This window comes from Mchenga conophoros, linkage group LG4, assembly GCF_057382185.1.
Source record: "Mchenga conophoros isolate Kocher_MC1m ecotype Shallow Benthic linkage group LG4, M_conophoros_male_GT1.1, whole genome shotgun sequence".
NCBI lineage: Eukaryota > Metazoa > Chordata > Actinopteri > Cichliformes > Cichlidae > Mchenga > Mchenga conophoros.
This window is the reverse complement of record NC_140529.1, coordinates 18,090,700-18,111,116: the sequence shown is the minus strand read 5'-3', so window position 1 is coordinate 18,111,116 and position 20,417 is coordinate 18,090,700. Positions and strand designations below refer to the sequence as shown.

General features: G+C 42.7%; 1 protein-coding gene across 3 annotated transcripts; it reads right to left on the bottom strand.

Moving 5' to 3' along the window:
• Positions 1–2,467: 2,467 nt before the first annotated feature.
• On the bottom strand, positions 2,468–20,417 carry LOC146575854 (uncharacterized). Of its 3 annotated transcripts, XM_085270759.1 has the most exons (6): positions 20,195–20,417; positions 19,628–20,102; positions 18,574–18,741; positions 11,319–11,443; positions 7,743–10,980; positions 2,468–4,317 (listed from the first exon to the last, which is right to left on the bottom strand). In XM_085270759.1, the coding sequence occupies exons 2-6, from the start codon at positions 20,078–20,080 to the stop codon at positions 3,886–3,888; spliced, it is 4,416 nt and encodes a 1,471-aa protein (XP_085126885.1). In that variant the 5' UTR covers positions 20,081–20,102; positions 20,195–20,417; the 3' UTR covers positions 2,468–3,885. The 3 variants fall into 3 exon arrangements, with proteins under 3 accessions (XP_085126885.1, XP_085126884.1, XP_085126886.1); XM_085270758.1 differs by having other exon boundaries at positions 19,628–20,417; XM_085270760.1 differs by having other exon boundaries at positions 8,784–10,980; positions 19,628–20,417.

Here is a 20,417-nt window from a genome sequence, read left to right as displayed (position 1 = left end):
ACGCTGTTGTGACAGTGATGTACACTGTTTTGATGGTATATATGCATCAATCTATCAATCGTTTGTTGTAAGATTCAGATAATTATTTTTTAAAAGCTAGACATTTTAAATGAGAATAAGAAAGAAAAGTATTTCTTTGTGCCCCCTTTCCCTGTTAATGCCCTACCTTTCCCCCTGGCAACACTTTGCTAGACCCGCCCCTGCACAGTTACCAGCTGTCAGCTACCTAAAAAAGGATCCTGGTGTTATTTGTCTCTCAGAAACAGTTCATAACTTCCCTTCAACTCATTCATGTCACCTGTTCAGCTCTGATGATTCAGTAAGGACATCTCCTGGTTTCATCTTCATGTTTCCCTCTCACCAGATAACCAAACCATATCATGACCAGCAGCTTTTTTGCAGCTGTGGCTCCAGCAAACATCAGCTGATACTAGAAATTAATATTAAATAAATTCTAACAACAGCTGATCAAGCTTAAAAGTGCTGCTGTTGTTTAGCGCGACATCCGCTGGTTTCCTCTTTCGGCGCAAAGTGAGCGATAAACAAACAAGAGAGCCGATCAGCTGATCACTGATCAGTTTTCATGATTGAAGTAGAAACAGGAGAGGGAGGGGGCAGAGGATGAGAGAAGAAGAGGCAGCTGTGCAGCGTAAACACAGAATAACTCCAGCTTTGTGCCTTTTTCATTGTAGCTGAATTAGGGGACACACTGTTCCTTTTCACCTCAATAAGAAACGCGTAATATTTTCTCTGAATACCAGACGGGACGGTTGGCAACTCTAATAACTTATGAACAAAATAAAGTTCAACATCATTAACTTCATAGCACCACCCAGCTGTATAGAAACTCCGTCATGCTAGCTAGCACGCAGTATGGAAAAAGTCAGCATAACGAAAATAAACTCCACCTAAACTTGGTTCATTTCTGACCCAGAGAGACTGCAGGTCATAACTTCTTACCTGAAGTTCAATTCACACTTGGACCGGCGGCCGCCTCGGGTCTCTTTTCCTTCTGCGTCCCTTTTCCTTCATCCACCTGCTGGCTTCCACCACTTGCTAATGTTACTGAATCTGTGGAAGCTCCGCGATAGCCACCACACGAAGTAACGAGTAACGAGCCTATCTAAATCCCAGTAACGACTAACGCGTTCCTGATTTTGGCATAATAACTAGTTACCGTGCTCGTTATCACAATAATAACGTAGTTACTGTAACGCGTTACTTAATAACGCGTTAGTCCCAACACTGGCTCCTAGTGATACTGGTACGTTGTACAAAGTGGATGGAATAATGAAGAAGCAGGGCTTCCTCCAATTTATTCAACTTCACCTCAAATCAACAGCTAGATGGTTGAAACTTGGACTCACCTGGGTGTTCCAACAGGACAATCCAAACACACAGCAAAACTGGTTTTGGGCTGGATAAAGCAGGCTAACGTTAATGTACTGGAATGGCCTTCCCAAAGCCCCGACCTAAACTATCATCTATTTAGTCTTTCATTTCTTAATGTATCTGTACTTCACGTTACGTGCATCAGTGATAGTTTCCTATCAAGTGAAACATTTTTAACTATCCGGTTGTTCAGTGATGACGCGACGAATCCTACTTCCGGGTCTAAAGTAGTCTGCGTTTAATATGGCTTTTGTGTTGTTAACATGTTTAATGTTATGTATTTTCTTCTATTTGATCTTAAAAAGCTCCTAAAACAGTTAGTGATCCCTGTTGACCTCCCTCGGCTTTTATTACCACTAATCATTTATTTAAGCTCAGTTTTTAAAACCTTAGGATGGAACCACAGCCCAGCCCATGCAGCAGTATATGAATGACTAACCTCGTATTGTGGATGGATTATCTCAGTTGTTCTCCTGGCTGAAGTTTGGTCCTTTTACAGCACCCTGCCATGCGATTACATTTGTTTCTGACCACTGAGAACACTCACGTTAACTTTTATCGAGTGGAAAAAAAGTTAGCTTGTTTATATTATGCTAACATAGCTGTGTCGCTAGCGGTCACGTAGCACATCATTATATACCAGCTAGCCCAACTTCAGTAACCCTACAAACGTCACTGCTGTTTAGTTTTCTGTCTTCATTTATGCTGGAAGTGATAACAGAGCTGTACGTTTGAATTTGTTTTCAAAACCCGCAGTCAGGACATGCTATATTGTATTTAGATAGAAGCTAGCGAGCTAACTCCCTGCTAACTTCTAACTCCGTTAAATTTCATAAATTCCGTTTTCATGGATGCCTGGATGTTAAACTCAATTGTTACACCTGGTAGAGCAGAACGCTGATCATTTTATTAAAGATGAAAGACTTTAGACAGTTTTTCAACTCTCAGTAATGCCACAGTGATCGTTTGATATATGGAGCTGCAGCGGAGTTTAGACCCAGACACGGCTAGTGACGTCAAGATGTTAGTATGTTGCTCAGAAAGGATATTCATTTTTTTCCAGCCATTTAAAGACACAGAGCTTTATTTTCCTCTATTTGCATAATTCAACCCTTGCTACAAATCTGAATCTAATTTGAAGTCAGAAATATGGTGACAGCTCATGACCATATGTGTAAGCTCACATGAAGTGAGCTCTGAAGTCATGCTTGCAGATGTCTACCTGTCTGCAGTGGATTCAAAAGAGCTGAATTCATCTTAAATCTATGTAAATCCACTACAAACACACCAATGTGGACACTTAACAGTTAAATACAAAATCTTTGGCAAAGGCGTAAACATGCTGCACATTCATTAAAAATGCATTGTCCATTAACTATAACATTACAGACAGAAGATGCTTCTTTATTTATTTTATTTTTTACCATCAAACGACATATGATATTTGTGATTTTTAGCATCTTGGACATCCTGCACATTTCCACTCTCATTTGGAAAAACCTGTGCACTATCTGGTGCATTCCTGCAGCAATTCTTCAGAACATCTTTATCTGTCTTCAGAGGTAGCAAGTCTGTTGGCACAGTCACTTCCAGGACAAAAATATTAAGAATCTAAAAAAATACTTTTGATGTGAAAAAAAGAAAACTGCTCTTTAGCCTTTCAGTGTAACAATACCAAATGACCTAAATAAAATTATAATTGTTTTCACTTTTTTAACATGCACCCCCTTTTTGAATGTACAGATATACAGAGGAGAAAAAATATATTACAAATTCAGGACAAATGCTCCAGATTGCTGTAAAAAAAAAAAAATCACAAAATGCTGAGCGTTTTCTTTATTAACTGTAAAGTAATGTTAGATAACAGCCGGAACTTTAATATGGTATATAATATAGTCCTATGTAAATCGAGTTAGGTGTGTACCAGTTTTAAACACTATTAACGTACATTTTCATCAATCCCCATTAATCAAACAGCAAAAATTTTAAAAAATAGAAAATACGATATTAAAGCCGTACGTTAATCCACAAAAACATATGGGAGTCATCCAGTAATGCCAATAATATATTGTTTTTCTTTTTGCTTTATCTGCTGTATATGTGCAGCATGTTTAAATACAGTAAGTCAAAGAGCTGATTGATGTAAGAGTTTTTGTTTTTTTTGACTGACGCCTGAGGTTGGAGAATGAAAACACACTATTTCAGTTTCCTCATCCAAGTTATTAAAAATGTATGCAAACTCTGGTCTAGTCTTTTTATTGCACCTGAAGTCATGACCTCCCGGGGAAGAAAGCTCGCTGTAAACTGGCAGGCAGCTGGATTTAAATATGAAAAATAAATCTCCACGAGTTTAAATGCAGACATGAAAAATTAGTCATACAACACGAGGAGTCAAGAAAGAGGTAACAACATGTGTTGGTATATAAACATTGGCCCAGTGGTGATTTCGCCTGACGCAGTAACATTAAAAAGACGTGATGACCAGTGACCACGTTAACTGGTGGTTTTACTCTCATGTGCTGGAGTGGCCACGCTGCCTCTTTTACTGTGTGCTGGAGTCTTGTTCACTTTGCCATTCATCCCCTTAAGGTTGTACAGCCGGCTGAAACTCAAGTTAAATGGAGTTCTCCCATCCTGCACTTCCGGTCCAGATGCCGTCTGGTTGTGAGACTGAGTACTGAGCTGGATCTGTGGGTTCATATGGAGTAAGGAGGAGTTTGGATAAGGAGTTTGGTTCTGTGCTGCTGAATCCTGGCTCTGCTGGCTTTGGGAGACCCGTTTCCGTCCGGCTATAGATCCCACAGTACCCGTCACCAGTGGTTGAGGTGGTCTGGTTGACGTTTTGTGAAGAGATGACATATTATCAAAGAAATTCGGATTACGTTGGACCCTCTGTTTTTGAGGTTTGGGTGAAGAGTGTGAAAGCTGCAGAAAAAAGAAAGACAGAGGAGATGTCTGACTCAGGGTGTGTGTAACACTTCTGCAGCCAACAGTTTCTCATATTTAATCTATTATATGTGGGGCAACTTATCTATAATGCAGTGTAGGATTCTTACACTCACACAGGCATTAGCAAGTGACATATAAGCTTTGTTGCAAATGGAAAAGAGAGGGTGCAAAGTGTCTGTGTTATTTTCACGTTCATTAATATTACATGACTGAAATAAGCTAAAACATGCAAACAACACTTCACTGACTCAGACTGAGTACTCTGAGATGAAAGGCAGTGGATTCGGGGCAAGAGTGAGTGAGTTAAACACCAATAAATGTGAAACCTATTCATCTTTTAGACTCCTTTAAATACTCTATCAGTGCAAACACGCACAGCACGTCATTATAAATATGCCACCTTTATTCGCACGAGGCATCCTTCTTCAATAATGAACAAAGCATGGTTGTGCTGCTGTGTTTGAACTTAGTGATGCTCTGCTGGTGAAAGGTTCATGGATCAACACACAAACACAGAAACAAATGCTGTAAATTATATTACATAGGATTTCAATTATATACAGTACTGTGCAAAACTCTTGATCCAACCCTGAATTTGTTATATATTTTGTACTCTTTTTTTTAAAGTGATCTTGAGCAATAGTTCTTGAGGCTTTAAGAGTCTTTCTTTGAACAACGGCTACTTTTCACATGTTTAACAATAATGGAATTCCTAAAGAGCTATAAGCCAAAAAAGAATATGATGTGCAGTGTGAGGAACAGTATCTGAAAGTCATGTCCTTCAGAAACAGGGGGGGGGGGATCCAGCATAAACCTGAGAGAAGCTGGGCCTTCAATGATCTACTGTTCACTGAAGCCTCATCAGAAATGGCCTCAATGGAAAGGTGTCTGTCAAGAAGCCATTCCAGAAGGGAAGCAGAGAGAATGGGCTGAGATATACAAATCACATAATAACTGGACTGAAAATCAGGGTCAGCAGGTCTTATAGAGTGATGAATCCAAATTTGAAAATTTAGTTTAAATCATCATGAGCCAGCTGAGGTGCAAGGTAAAACAGTAAGTCTACACGGTGGAGGCGCTGTCACGGTTTGGATCTGAATTTTAGATGGTGGGGATCTTACTGGAACTGATGGAATTTATGAATGCAGAAAAAAATCCACCATGCATTACCTTCTGGAAAGCATTTTATTAGCATGACAATATGACAACGATCCAAAACACACTACCAAGGCAGTAAAAGAATACCTGATTAAAGCCCAGAGCTCACACCTTCAAGTTATTGAAGCAGTATGGGATCATCTTGACAGAACAAAAGAAAAGGCAGCCAACATCCAAAGAAGCCTGGAGAACTATTCCTGAAGACTACTTCAAGAAATTGCAGAAAGGCTGCCTATCAGACTTCAGACTGTGTTGAAAAAAAACATGCAGTCATATAAATGTTCAAAATTAGAATTGTGCAAACTCTGTTTTTGCTTTATATACTTTTCCTGCCCAAGCATAAAGAAATGAGGGGCGGCTCAAGACTTTAGCACAATACTGTATGTTATTAAAGCCTTTCACATTCAATTTTTCTAAACTTTGATGAAACTTAATATAAAAAACTGTCAGTGAAGAACAAAAAGGCACTTTGATAAATGCACTATTTCAAGTTTCTTTATATAGCACATTTCATATGACAGGCATAGACTTAACAAGCTTCAAAGCAGAAGGAAAAAGGACATCACACATGGCAAAAACTTCTAAAATAAGAGATTAAATGGTCTGTATTTGTATAGCGCTTTACTCAGTCCCTAAGGACCCCAAAGCGTTTTACACATTCAGTCATCCACCCATTCACACACAGGTGCACACAGCACTGACAGCGCCACCAGGCCCTCCACCACCAGTAGGCAACGGGTGAAGTGTCTTGCCCACGGACACAACGACTGAGACTATCAGAGCCGGGGCTCGAACCGGCAACCTTCCGATTACAAGACGAACTGCCAACTCTTGAGCCACAATCGCCTTTTACACTTTAAAAAGGGATTTTGATCAGCAGGATAAAAAATATAGGAATAAAAATAACACTGATCCTGAAAAATTTCCCCATTGATCACACACGTGCAAAAAGAGATACGCTTTGAGTCTCTTTTTAAAAGAACACACTGGTGTAGCAGTAGTAGTTGTAGTAGTAAGTGGTAGAGTGGGACCATAAAACTAGATGATTTAGAAATCATTCAGTATTTGCTTTGTGATTCAAGCGATGCCAGGAGGTCTAGATTCAGTAAGCACACCGACAGAGTGAAAAGAGGCTGTCATTCATCGATTTTACAAGCAGTGAGAAATTATTTTACTGGGAGGCGAAGAGACCCTGAATCCTCCCTTAGTTACACTGTAATAGGCCTAGACTGCTGAGGGCTTCCTATGATGCACTGATTCTTCTTCCCTTATTTCTTTTCATTCTATGTGTTTAAACACATCTCTGCATTTAATCATTAGTTATTAATCTCTTACTATGGCTCTCTTCCACAGCATGTGTTTTATCTTGTCTACCACACCTCACCCCCAACCGGTCACACCAGATGGCTGCCCCTGCCTGAGCCTGGCTATGCTTGAGTTTTCTTCCTGTTGAATGGGAGTTTTTCTTCCCTGCTGTCGCCAAGTCAATGTTTGACTGTTGGGGTTATTCCTTTGATTTGGTGAAATATAATTATGCATATATTTACTTAATACCTGCATTGTTACAGTAGGAAAAGGTGCATAATTTTCTATTGAAAATAAAAGCATCAGAAAAGGCTGAGACTGTGACAGGAAGCACCTACAACTGTAGATATGTTGTTTTTAAAGATGATAAAAGGCCGGCTTAGAGATAGTGAGCATGTGCTTCTACAAGCTAAGATCACACCCACATTTTTGGCATGCTTCGGGTTTTTTCCGTCACGCAAGTTAACACAGAGTAAAGCCTTGGGATCTACTAAAACATTTATTTTGCCCTCATTTAGTTGTAAAATACATTTGGGCATCTAATTATGAACCCTGGCAATGCAATGGGTGCGTTTCTTCAAGAGACTAAGGATGTTGGCGGATACAGATATGTTTACCAAGGCTCCAATGGAAGATTGACACCACTTTCATGTTTGCATACTAAACAGTTTCAGCTGCTTAGCTCAGCTTAGCACAGAGACTGGAAACGATGGACATACAGCAGCAACTAAGTGTCTCAAGGTCACCAATTGAAAAACTGTGTTTTTTTTAATTAAGTTGTCAAAGAAGGAAAAATGTGTTACCTTAATTTCAATTAATTAGTGTGATGTTTTTGTTTTTTAACAAAATCCAGTTGTATATATACCCATTTGGATATGATTGGCAAACTAAAGAAACGTTTTGTTGGTTTTAAATGTTATTCTGATCAGTGCTCATACCTTCTGTCCCTCTGTCTGCCTCTTTGACTGGGGGCTCGCTCTCCTCTCTGTACCCCTGGGTCTTATTTCCACCTGGTTTGAAGCGTTCTCCCTCCCCTCTCTGTCTGGTCTCCCTCCCTCTGTTGATTTAATGTCACCAGCGGACGATCGCTTTGGCTTTGATCTCTCTTTACTTGACCCTCCTGCAGTCATTCCTCCATCCACCAGTCTGTCTGCAGCTGACTGGCTCCTTGCCACCTTTCTCGTAGGCGTTTGGACCTCTTTGTCTTTTCCTCCTGTTTCAGTTGAATCTTTGCCTCGTTTAATTTGCACCATTATTCTATTAGTATCCTCACTGCCTCTCATCTCTGTCCCCTGGGATTCTTGCTCTTCCCTCGTCTCGGCCACACTCAGTTTCCTCCCATGTTCATCCTCTTCACTCGCTTCTTCTTCACTTGCCTTGTTCTCTACCTCCCTAGTTTCCACTTTTTTTCCAAGTAAAGAAGAACTGGGGACTTTAGCGGCCCCAGTCAAAGTCTGTGTTTCACTGTGTGCCGTACCTAATGTAGCATCACTTGAGCTGTAATTTATGTGTGCAGGACCGGTGCCAGTGGCGGGAGAATTTAGACTATTTGTGTGTGCGAAATTAATGTGATCCGCTATCATCCCCTGGTCACGAGAAGCCATGTGGTCAAAAACAGGCTCATTAAAAAGCGAGTCGCTACATTCATAATACTCTTCAGAGGTGGTGGAGAGAGTGGAGTCCTCTCGTGAGGAGATATAACCATCAAAAATGTCTGGCGATAGAGAATCCAAGGCTGGCGTGCGTGGAGAAAATCCATCAGGAGTGGGAGTGTGTGCTTTAAGCGACTGTGATCGGTGCACAGGTGTTTGCGAACGGAAGTCCGGCAGGTGTGTTTCGGTGAGGTGTAAACGCAGGGCTTTTTCGGGCGTGTGTGTGCCAACACGTCCTGTAGAAGTTTGTTCTTGAAAGGTGCTGTGCGTGTTGTGATTTGCAGTATTTCGCATATTAACCTCATTGTCTACATGTGTGAGTCTTACTTGTTCACCTTGCTGGCTGTGGGTGTCTGTAGCAGATGTGTGTGCGCCATCGCCGTTATGAGGTCGCAGACATGAGGTCGAGAACACTGGCGCTGTCGAAGAATTCAGAGCCTCCATCTGATCCATGTCCTGTGGTTTAGAAAATGATATCCTTTGGGGTTCATGTACTCTTGCGAGAAATGTTCTGCACTGTGTCACATTTTCACCTTTTCTGTCTGACACGTCACCAGATTCAGAGCCTGTCAGAGTCCTTTCAGGGCTCGCTGTATCTGCCTGCGCTGTTGCTACACAGCGTGCGTCCATCTTCCCAATAATCCTGCAATCTTCGGAAGTTTCGAGGTCAACATCTTTTGGAATGATTTCTTGAATTTTCAATGCGGCTGCCTTTGGTGCATCATTAATCAAAGCATCTGACTTGTGCAGCTCGCTTCCAGCGACCGTCTGGGATGCTGCTCCGTCATCGTCTTGCTCATCTGCTTCCACACTTGTCTCTTTAGATTCTTGCTTTGAAGTTTCTTCAGGATTCCCTGTGTTCTCTGTGTCTTTTTGTGCCCCTGCCTTACTGGTACTGTCGTCCTGCAGCTCAGGGACAGTTTGACACTCTTTTACCAGAGATGTCTGCTCAACAGCTGCCACATCAAACGCACTGTGGGCCACGAGGGGCCCTGTGCTGGCCTCGGGCCTCCTAACAAGACGGATCTCCGGCAGTTTCTGCCCATTGCTGGTGCTGCTGTCACTCATAACTATCTGTATGGTACGAGGTTTAGGGATAGGGGGAGCTGGGGTCAAAGAAGAGGATGCAGGGAGGGGTGGATTTGGTGTTGTAACGGAAGAAGTAAGAGGAAGGGCAGAGGAGCTGGTGGAGGGAACAGAAGCGCTAGAAGATGTGCTTGAGTGCACTGTAGTAATAGGAATGTGGTTATTTTTAGACTGTGTGGCAGAAACCAGGGAGGTGGAAATGTTGCTGTGGACAGTTGGAGTCTGGATGCTAGAAGCCACTTCAGTAGAGATTTGCGGTTGCTTGTGAACAGCTCGTGTTTGTGAATCCGCCTGTGGTGGTGGGGTCTTTTCTTTCGTACCTTGTTCTGTGTTTAATTCTGGGGAGTCGGGAATCTGAGGGGTGTGTGCACCGTTTGGTGTTGGGGTGTGTGTCCTGTGCACAGCAGAACTTTGTGTGCTCAATCTACTTGTAGGTTCTGCTTTCTTTTCTGTGTTTAATTCTGGGAGCGAGCCTGACTCAGCGTGACTGTTTGATGAGACGGGTTGTTCTGCGTGGGAAATCTTCCCCTCGTCAGAAGCGGGTGCTTCGCTGCTGGATTGGGGAAGTGCTTGTGCACCGAGGGGAGTATCAAGGCCTGCCTCTTGGTTAGTGGTTGTGCTTAAATCAAATTTATTCTTGGGGCTGACAGAATTAGCGGCGTCTGACTGCAGGTCAGACTTTTCCTCAGATGCAGGTGATTTCTGTTCAGATGCCTCTTTGTTATGTGTGACATCACTGAGTTGTGCTTGCTGTGCTTTTTCTACAGCATCATCAACCATGGATTTAGCCTGTGCTGGTTGGAGTGCATTCACCTCCTCTTGTTTAGGAGTCGCCTGTGTGGGCTTGGCGACTTCTTCCTTGGATTCCTTTGTGCTGCTGAACGGACTGCTAAACCTGATCGCCTGGCTGGTTTCAAACATCTCTGAACGCTGCAAGTGGACTTGAGTTGGTTTTTTGGCATCCCGAACATTAATGAACCCTATGACATCACTGGGGGGGTCAGGTTCTGGCCATGTGGGCAGGTATGCGATTAAGCATGCTTTTTCTAGATTTATTAATCCAGGATGGAGAGGAGGAGATTCTTTTGTCGATTCTTCACTAGCCTTGCCTCGCCTCTTCTTCTTGGAGTTCTCTGGATTTTGGGGTTCTTTGGGGCTTTCTTGGTTAACAGAGGTGGTGGGGCCGGGGTTGGTCAAAGCAACCAGGGCATATTTTGGGCTGTACAACTTCCTCGCAATCTCAGCAGAAGGGGGTATGACAGGGGCGGGCTGTGGGAGGGGTTCCGGCTCAGGTTCAGGCTCTGTGATGGTCTGCCGGAGGTCAACAGAACTGGAGGACAGATAGAGGAAGCGAAACAGTCGGTCGAAGCCATCCACAGCCTGGCCTGTAACCACGGTAATGAGATTCCTATCCAGACGTGAGGCCATCCAAGTGAAGCTGCACAAAAAACAAATATGAACAAATAAAAAATGCAAATTCAGACTTATTTAAACTGTACCACGATACCACAAAACAAACTACACTACACTGCAAGCATAATGAAGTAATCAGCAATGACTGCAAACGTAAAAGTATAATAATCCAGTCACTTAGGAACTGCACGGTTACTCTAGTAGATTGGATACATTTACAACCTGTTTGTCTGCTATGTCGACAAGCCATTGTTTATTTATCTCTTGTGCCAAGTTGGCAGTTTCAAAAGCAGGTGGAGCACAAGGGGATAATCTTTTTCTGACACATTCTCCCTCCTTCTCACACACGTGAGGTGCACTGACCTGTACGACCCAGACACAGCTTTGTCTCCATCAACGAACATGAATCTGTGACCCATTCGCCCTCTGACCTTGGTGCAGGACCTCGTGTAGAACTCCGCTCCTTCTGAGCAGCGGACACGAAGGTGCTGAAACACAAACAAACACGCAATTTTTGTACATATTAAAGACCTAAAACTGCCTTCATAACCTGTGACCTGCATTATAGAATAAAAGCCTGCCAAACAATGTGAGTAGAGACCGTGAGTCACACTACGTCAGCCAAAGAACAATAACATCCACAAATAATAGTAATATCAAACATTTACAACTCAAATGTAGCCAATGTAGAATTTTCTTTTTTTGCTAACAAACAACTGTTTGCAGCCAAGTGGCAGAGGGCTTTCGCTTTGGTGGCCTCAGAATCTCATCTCTGATTTTTGCAGATGATGTGGTTCTGTTGGCTTCATCGGGTGAGGGCCTCCAGCTCGCACTGGAACGGTTCGCAGCCGAGTGTGAAGCAGCGGGAATGAGGATCAGCACCTCCAAATCTGAGGCCATGGTTCTCAGCCAGAAAAGGGTGGAGTGCCCACTCCGGGTCGGGGATGAGTTCCTGCCCCAAGTGGAGGAGTTCAAGTATCTCGGGGTCTTGTTCGCGAGTGATGGGAGAAGGGAGCCGGAGATCGACAGACGGATTGGGGCTGCAGCTGCAGTAATGCGGACGCTGCACCGGTCCGTCGTGGTGAAGAGGGAGCTGAGTGTAAAAGCGAAGCTCTCAATTTACCGGTCGATCTACGTCCCTACCCTCACCTATGGCCACGAGCTGTGGGTAGTGACCGAAAGAACGAGATCGCGGATACAAGCGGCAGAAATGAGCTACCTCCGAAGGATGGCTGGCCTCTCCCTTAGAGATAGGGTGAGAAGTTCGGCCATCCGGGAGGGGCTCAGAGTAGAGCCGCTGCTGCTCCACATCGAAAGGAGCCAGCTGAGGTGGTTCGGGCATCTGACAAGGATGCCCCCTGGGCGCCTCCTGGGTGAGGTGTTCCAGGCATGTCCCACCGGGAGGAGGCCCCGGGGCAGACCCAGGACACGCTGGAGAGATTATATCTCTCGGCTGGCCTGGGAACGCCTTGGTATTCCCCCGGATAAGCTGGAGGAGGTGGCTGGGGAGAGGGAGGTCTGGGCCTCTTTGCTTAGGCTGCTGCCCCCGCGACCCGGCCCCGGACAAAGCGGATGAAGATGGATGGATGGATGGATGGATGGAACAACTGTTTGCCTTAATAATAATCCCTAAAACATAGATACAGAAGTCATTAGCAGTCATTTTCCACTTACTGCCTTAATCTAAGGCAATTGCTCCATGTGTTCAAACATCTAAGCAATCACACAAACTACAGCCAGTGTAAACACTCTGCTTAAAACTTACACAACCCACATTATGATGTCTGGCTTGTCTTTACTTGATTTGAAAACCTATATTCCCCACCTTTGTTGGAAACTGTCTGTTTTTCATGCCTCTTAAAAGCACAGCATATGTGTTATAAAATAAGCCTTCTGAGTCAATTTTCCTGCACCTGCTTTTGCCTATAATGTGTTAAGGCTCAAAGCCTATAATGAAAATAATTATTCCTTTCAACAGAAAACATGTTTTCCTTCCATCTGTCCATTGTCATTAGCCATTTCTGGGTCCAATCACTTCTTCTGATCTCAAAATCAAACAAATGTTGAAATACCACTTAGGCTATGTTCACACTGCAGGTCTTAATGCTCAATTCCGATTTTTTTGATCAAATCCGATTTTTTTGTCTGCTTGTTCACACTACAAATAAAAGGTGACAGCAAACGCGCTCTAGTGTGAATCCTCAAAGCGGCCCGCATGCGCAAAAGAAGACGTCACACACACTGCACTCTGTTTAGATCCAGACCAAGCAGTATGGTTTGACTGATGGCTGTTAATATAAAGACTTGTTTCGGACTTTACGTTTCCCAATTTTTGCTTCAAGTTATTTTGTAAAATGTAATAATTATCCTTATTGCTGTTTTAGAGAGGAGCGGTGCTTCAAAGGATTATACAGTACAAATAAAATGTTCACGTTTCTCCAACGTTGTCTTCTCAACAGTTTCACTGACATCTACACTGGATAACCAGGAAGCGTTCGCGATGTCTTCTCGGGCGCTTCTCCGGAGCTGATAATTGGCGTCTGTCTTGTGTCCGTGACGTAAAAGATGGATTTAATGCGACATGACCGTTTAAACAGCAGTTGCTTTCTAAAAAATCGGATATGTATCGGATTCAGTACCACATACGAAAGTGACCCAGATCGGATTTAAAAATATCGGATTTGTGCCGTTCATACTGTCATACCATGATCGGATATGGGTCGCATAGCAAAAAAGTCGGATTTGATTCAGTTTCTGGCATCAATCATTGACAAGTTTTGACCAAGGAGATGACGCCGCAGTTTTAATCATGTTTGCTGGGTGTTGCTGCACGGTTTGGATTACTCACTAAAACAAACGTCTGATCCTGAGCTTACTTTCACTTTGAAATTTTGTTCAGACTGAAAGTGATTCCTTTCTGAAACGTTCAAATATTTGGAGTCTGGGACACCGTGAAGCCTGGGAGTTTTTAGAAACAGCTTAAAAACATGCTGTACATGAACAGTGCTAACAGAAAAACTGGAGCGCTTGAAAGTAACCACAGTAACTGAATCCTCACATCATCATCTAACCCAATGCACTTTCAGAAAGCAAAAGACAAATAGATACCAACTAAGCCTATGCAATCTCTGTGCATATGCATGTGCAAACATGACCTCTGTGAAAAGCCTGTTTTCAACTATACACCAAACATATAAAATAATGTATGTTGCAATGCTAACATTTAACCAGTGTAAGGTTCATAATAACTGAATGGTACAATATCATTGTTGCAATCATAAACTGATATTAGAAAGTCTGACTCAGTCAAACTTTTCAGAGTTAAATGTTGCAAATATTTTTTATCCTAATACTTGCATGGTGATATTGTATCAATACAGGAACACTAAATATTGATATTTTATTAAAGAAATTAAAATATGGTGGGAACGCTGTGAACAAAAGGCACATGCAACACTACCACCCTAAAAGTACCCCAAAAGGTGCTTTTAGGGTGTTTTTCTTCATTGTCTGTAGTGTTTAAGAGCTAAACGTCTGTATAAAACTAGTTTAAAAAACATGGTTTCCTTCCATCACTTTTCTACATCACTAGCTGCTTGTCAACTCTGTTGTCATTGACCATTTATAGGTCCAATTGCTTCTTCAGTTCTCAAATATTAAGATACCGCTGAGTGTTAAAAACAATTTATTTCGTTTCAGCTCCAACAAAAAGATCCCAGTTGTTACAATAAAAAAAATAAAGGTTTAGGTATCCATGAACAGGTTTACAAAGTTAGGCAGTGCTATAAGCTCGCAGGACGCAAGCAAACTCTCATTAAATCGACTGAACTGAAAGACCATCTGACAGACTTAACCTCCTAATTTGCAACAAGCTAATACCTAAGTTACATGATTAAACATAGGACATCAATCTCCTTGCATCTACAAAATAAGAAGAAAAAAAAAGCGTGGCTTCCTGGTGACAATATTGAATTTTTTCACATTCTGCGACCGAGTGCAACTTGTGGTGACTCAGTGGTTGCCCAGAGATTGAGGGTGTTGCACTCATGACCATGTGGACTGACTGAGGTCACTCTCAGAGAGATTGTTGGAGGTTTGCAAAGAATTGCTGTCTAATTTATAAATGCAGACAGATTGCCAGCATGTTGCCATCAGTCTGATTGAGTTTTTGTCAATGAGTGCAACTTGAGGGACTCGACTCAACAGGCTGCCAGCTGGTTGGATTCTGGTTATATTCATGTAGAAGAAGAAATGTTCATGTAATAGTTAAATGTGAATTTCAATCTATGTAGACAGCAACACATATATATTCATGGATGATTTATCACAGTTAATTGTTGTATTATCCAAAAAAGAATGCATGGAAGTGTTAGACTGACAATCTCATTTTACAAACATAATACAGTAACGTTGGAGAGAAAAAAAAAAAAAAAATCACACCATTACACATATTGACCTTAAGTTGTGTGGTTCTTGTTGTCGTTACTCAGCAGTACATAAATAAGCTCCATAAGCCCAGCAAGGTGTGTAACAGACCCTCAAGTCACCTTGACACACTAGTCCTTTGGTTTGTTGTAAGTGTAGACTTACACTGTCTGATCTGGGGATTTTCAGCTTGCCCTTCCGGATGCCTTGACACAACTTTGAGTGCTAAGTCTGTCTGAAAGCCACATGATGCAGCCAAAACATCATGCAGTCAGTCTTCTTGTTTCAGCTCCTCCTCGTTTCTTTTTTTCTGGCATGCTTTGTCTCACAGTAGAAACACTTGTTTTCCTCCTTCGTTTAGGCACACCCTAAACTTTCTCCTTCCCCCAGTGCATTCCTTTGGTTAACCGGTTCGATAAATTGCATTGCATGCTCCAAGTTCATGACGACGAGCATTTGAGCAGTTGTTCAATGCATTTTATGCGGAAATAAAACCACCTCCGAGTGCACTGTGGTTTCAACAGTCTCTACAGTCAATGTGCACACTTTGCTAAACTACTTAAATTAAGCTCTGTCAGCTTGAAGTGTGGCAGTTGGATATTTTCCTAGAAAACCTTCCTGAATAACTGATGGGTAAGAAGAATTTAGTACCTTATTGCCCACTCAGGTGCCAGATTCCACTTACTCTCACTCACTTGGCAACTCATTTCACCACTCATCTGCTCCTCCTCCCATCCCTCCCCTCCAGCCGCTCTATCTCGTCACTTACGGCTTGTGGTAAATTCCCAAACTATCACCTGTTTCCTGCAAGTCATCCTCTGATTGTCTTTCTTGACAGACTTGTCACTTTTAGAGATGTTTGTGTTAGCTGCTCATCGTCGTCACGTACTCCTGTCTCCTGGCTCTTCAGATTTTCCACATAGATGAGCATCTATTGGTGCACTGTTAATGTTAATGTCATAAATGGCTATGTAGTTTTACTTGGTGAAATAGGCCCCACGCCAAAGGTTGCCTGCCAGTATAACAAAGCAGCAGTATATGACACATCAGGGAGCAAGCCCCTCCAGTGCACTTCATAGGAGAACCTAACAGACTCGCAGTGTATGACTAAGAGAAAGGAAGCACGCTGGCTGTCAAACAAACAAGATTGTGTCCTACTACACTGGATCCATCTCTTAACAGCGTTGTTTTACTTGCTGCAGAGCCACCGTGGATTAAACAGAATAGCAGCTTTGCATGTCATTTTAAAACTCTCTGTCAGGTGTACGTTGTACGCTCCTGTTGGCTAAAACCAGAGAGTGACCTACCTGAAGGAGATACACTTGTCTCTCCATAAATATTAGAAGAAACTGTGGCACAGAATGTCTTTTCTTCATACAGAGCCACTGTGCTATCAAATATTTAATTTAGCAGAGCAACTTCAGCCTGTGTGTCTACTGTGAAGCAAGTAGGAGTAAAACTGTTAAAGACAGATTCTCAATGCTTATGAATCTAAAGCAAGAAAAAGGTCTGGGACGTCTTAGTAGGAAATAATAACATGGCATTTAATTCAAAAGGCAAATGCAGTGAGTATGAATCGCATATGAAAAACTCATTAAACTGAGCAACCGCTTTCACTTATCATGTCATGTGCCACACAAACATGTGCTTTTGTTGACAAAGCAAACACTGCTGCTATTGAATTTCTTGCTGTTTTGTTGGCAAATTGGATCCAGATGGTACTGAAAGACTGTCAAGCCTGTTTAACTTTAGTTACTCTGAGGCATAAAGTGACAAGTGTGAGTGTTTGTGCATCTTTTCTTATCAGCATGATCTGCACGCATGCATGCTACTTTAGATATTTTGAAATATTTCTGCAGTATTACAGGGACCACTAAGCACACAGGTCGAGCCAATAAGGTACGGCTAATGCTGCAGACGGTAGGCGTGATCATGGCTAAAAAAAATTATTCTTCAATTCTGACCAAAATGTAAGTGAAATACATGAAATCAAACATTTACTTAATCAAATAAAGAGCTGTTGAGGACAATGTGCTTGGTGTAAACTGTATAACAATCAGGTGAATTTCATTTTGCCAATTTCATGGAAAATTTCCATTAAATTTTCTTCTGTACTCATGGAAAATTTCAATCCTTTACAGTTGAACCAAACACTCCAACTGGAAACACCTTGCGTTGGATGATTTCAGCTCCTTCTTCCACCTGTCAAGCAAAACTGTGTCCAAGTGAAACAAGCAGACCTTGTGAGAGGCCCCATCTAATGCTGACTAAGCCATTAAAAAACACTACACAGTGAAGTAATATGAGAGAACATTAATCCTGCACAACGACACTTTAACCAGTAATCTATCCTAAACTGTTCTTGAGAAATGATCACACCTAACAGAAAGCAATTGTTTCTTTTGGTTGACTTGAGTTAAAATGATTGTGTTTGCTTTGGCAGCTTTCTACAAAAGATTTATGCCCCAAGAAAACAGTTCAGTGAAAACGCATTTTTATATTCCATGCAACTCCCTTTTAACATGTCCCGGCACGAGAAAGATCTGTTTCATATCTGTGTTTTGATCGTAGCTAGCTACTTACAATATGTAACAATAAAGGTAGGCAGAATGGGATTTATCTGCGTTGCAGTACCAGCTGGGTGGATCTACTGGTGGTTGTGTGGACTCTAGCGTGTGTGCGTGTGAGGGAGACAGCGAGAGACAAAAGAGAGAGGGGAAGCCGGCATGTGCTTCTGTTTATCCGTGCATAACAGAAGTCTCTTGTCTTCAGTTGCTTATTTTGCGAGATAATCTGTCCTTGTGTTCTACATCAACAGCCTTACAAAGTTATTTCAGGCTCAAAAACACAGCAAGACTTTCCATTTTGTCCCAAAGGTTTCAATGCACGCGTTTGGGGCCAACAGGCAAAGACGCTCAACTCGTCAGTGAAACATTTACCCTGTAACATTTTGACCTCACATGTCACACAATGAAATTTCGCTTTCTATCTCATTATCATTTGAGTCGTAATCACCTTTTATTGCCTAGGTGGACCGCTTTGAATGGCGACGTCTGTCCAACAGCGTGCTGTGGGAAAACTGAACGGCTGACTTTTATGACTGTTTTCAGCTTTACTTAGAATTTGGACTCACTCTTTCATGATAAGATTCAAATTGCTATGCAAAATGACGAAGTGGGTGGTACCGGCTCACCTTGAGGTGTCCGGCGTGCATGTTGGCCCTCCGACACATGGCCAAGAAATGAGGTAGCGTTGCACGTTCCAGCAGGATGTAAACAGAAACTCTCCTTTTGAAACCAGCATCAAGCAAATCTCTGAAGATGTCGACATCAGTGAAGACGTCCATCACCACTGCGATTACCTGGAGACGCAGAAGCACAGGCACAGGCACAGAACCTAGATCAGCCTCAGATACTCCTATGTAGTTCATGCATGAAAATGAAAACAAAATTCATTACAGAGCAGAAGGATAAAAGCCTCAGCCTTAAGGTTACTGCGCGGACACATTTTTATGCCAAAACAAATAACACTCAAGTTGTTTTTCAGGTTTAAGTAAAATAAGTGTTTCCTATGCAGAGGGAAAGTTCTCACAGCTCTCACAGCTACTTATACAACCGATAACTCGTTTTCTGTCTGAAGCTCTTGAGGAAAATGATCCAGCGAGCTCGTTTCAGGCAAATAACACGTCACAGAGAAGTGATGCTAAGAAATAAGACATGTCATAAATTTCTGCCTCCAGATGACTCAGCCGCATAAACAGACACAAACACTGACTGATAGGCATGAGCGCTGCAAATTACCCATGCAAATACCCCACCTAGCACACATAGTCCACTGTTAGTGGCATAGCTGATAATGGCCATAAATCAAGCTGCACTTTACTCATTTGGTCAGCAGTCTGTAGTCTGACTATACTGACTTCTTTAGACTTTATGCCAGCACTGTGGGTAATTTCAGGACTATGCACAGCTGATTAAAGAAAAAAAAAGTTAGTTAGATGGCTAGAAATCAATATTTTCGGATTTTTATTCAGTCATTAAATGAACTCAGGTGAGTAAACATTAGCATGCTTTGAAGATGAACCAACACACAAGTCATCCAGGAAGCTCAAAACACACATAAATATTGATGAGAAAACAAAGTTTTCATCCGCACTTAAACATGGTTATTTTTATATATTATTTAATGCACAATGTGATGATGAATAGTGCCATTTAATATTATCATAACTGCATTGGCCCACCTACCTTTTGCGCCTGTGCGATCATTTTTCTGACAACCTCTTTGATGTGAGCGTGACCATCCAGCGGCGGCTGCGTGTACACCGTAGTGCGCGTCACCCCCCGGTACGCATCGCTGTCGGGCCAGCCCAGGTCCATCTGCGGGATGGACGTGTCCGACAGCTCTGGCCAGTAGTGAAGCGACAGCGGGGTCTGCACGTCTTCGGCATCCCCCGAGAACAGCTCCAAGCCCGGGTCATAGGGTTCGACGGCGCCGGTGAGAGCTTCCAGCTCCGGGTCTGAGAGGAAACCCCGGAGGCCGCGAGCCTCCAGGTATTTAAAGAACGCCTCGCGACCATCCTGCAGGAGAGCCTCCAGCGCGAGCCGCTGGTCCTCACAGTAGAAGAACTCGGGCTTGGACTCGTGCGTCCGCGGGTTCACGTGGTTATCATCCAGGCACTGAAGCTGGGATAGAGCCATGTCGCGAGCCCGAAATAGTTAACTGAAAAAAAGCAATACAACTTTCATGAACCACCCAGTTCTACGAGGCAGTTCTCCAAAACGTCTCCAGACTTTGGCTGAAGACAGACGCACCTGTGTGCTTTAATTCCTCGCGTTTCTTTAAAAGAGCTGAGCAGCTTAGCTCGAGGTCTGGTAAATATCTTTCATCGTGTCGCCTGCTTCGGTCAGCGCTATAATTCCGCTGGTCAGCCATAATGCATTAACACTGAGCCATTGTTACTACCAAGCTGAAAGGCTACCCGGCAAGAGAGAAAGTAAATAATGAGCGACATGCTGCCTGCGGCACCGCCCGACA

Coding starts and splice junctions, on each gene's coding strand:
- LOC146575854 (XM_085270758.1), bottom strand. CDS start 20,080: ATGGCTCTATCCCAGCTTCAGTGCCTGGATGATAACCACGTGAACCCG. Junction 18,742..19,627: donor TGATCGCACAGGCGCAAAAG/GTAGGTGGGCCA, acceptor CTGCGTCTCCAG/GTAATCGCAGTGGTGATGGA. Junction 10,981..11,318: donor GCTGTGTCTGGGTCGTACAG/GTCAGTGCACCT, acceptor TTTTTTGTGCAG/CTTCACTTGGATGGCCTCAC.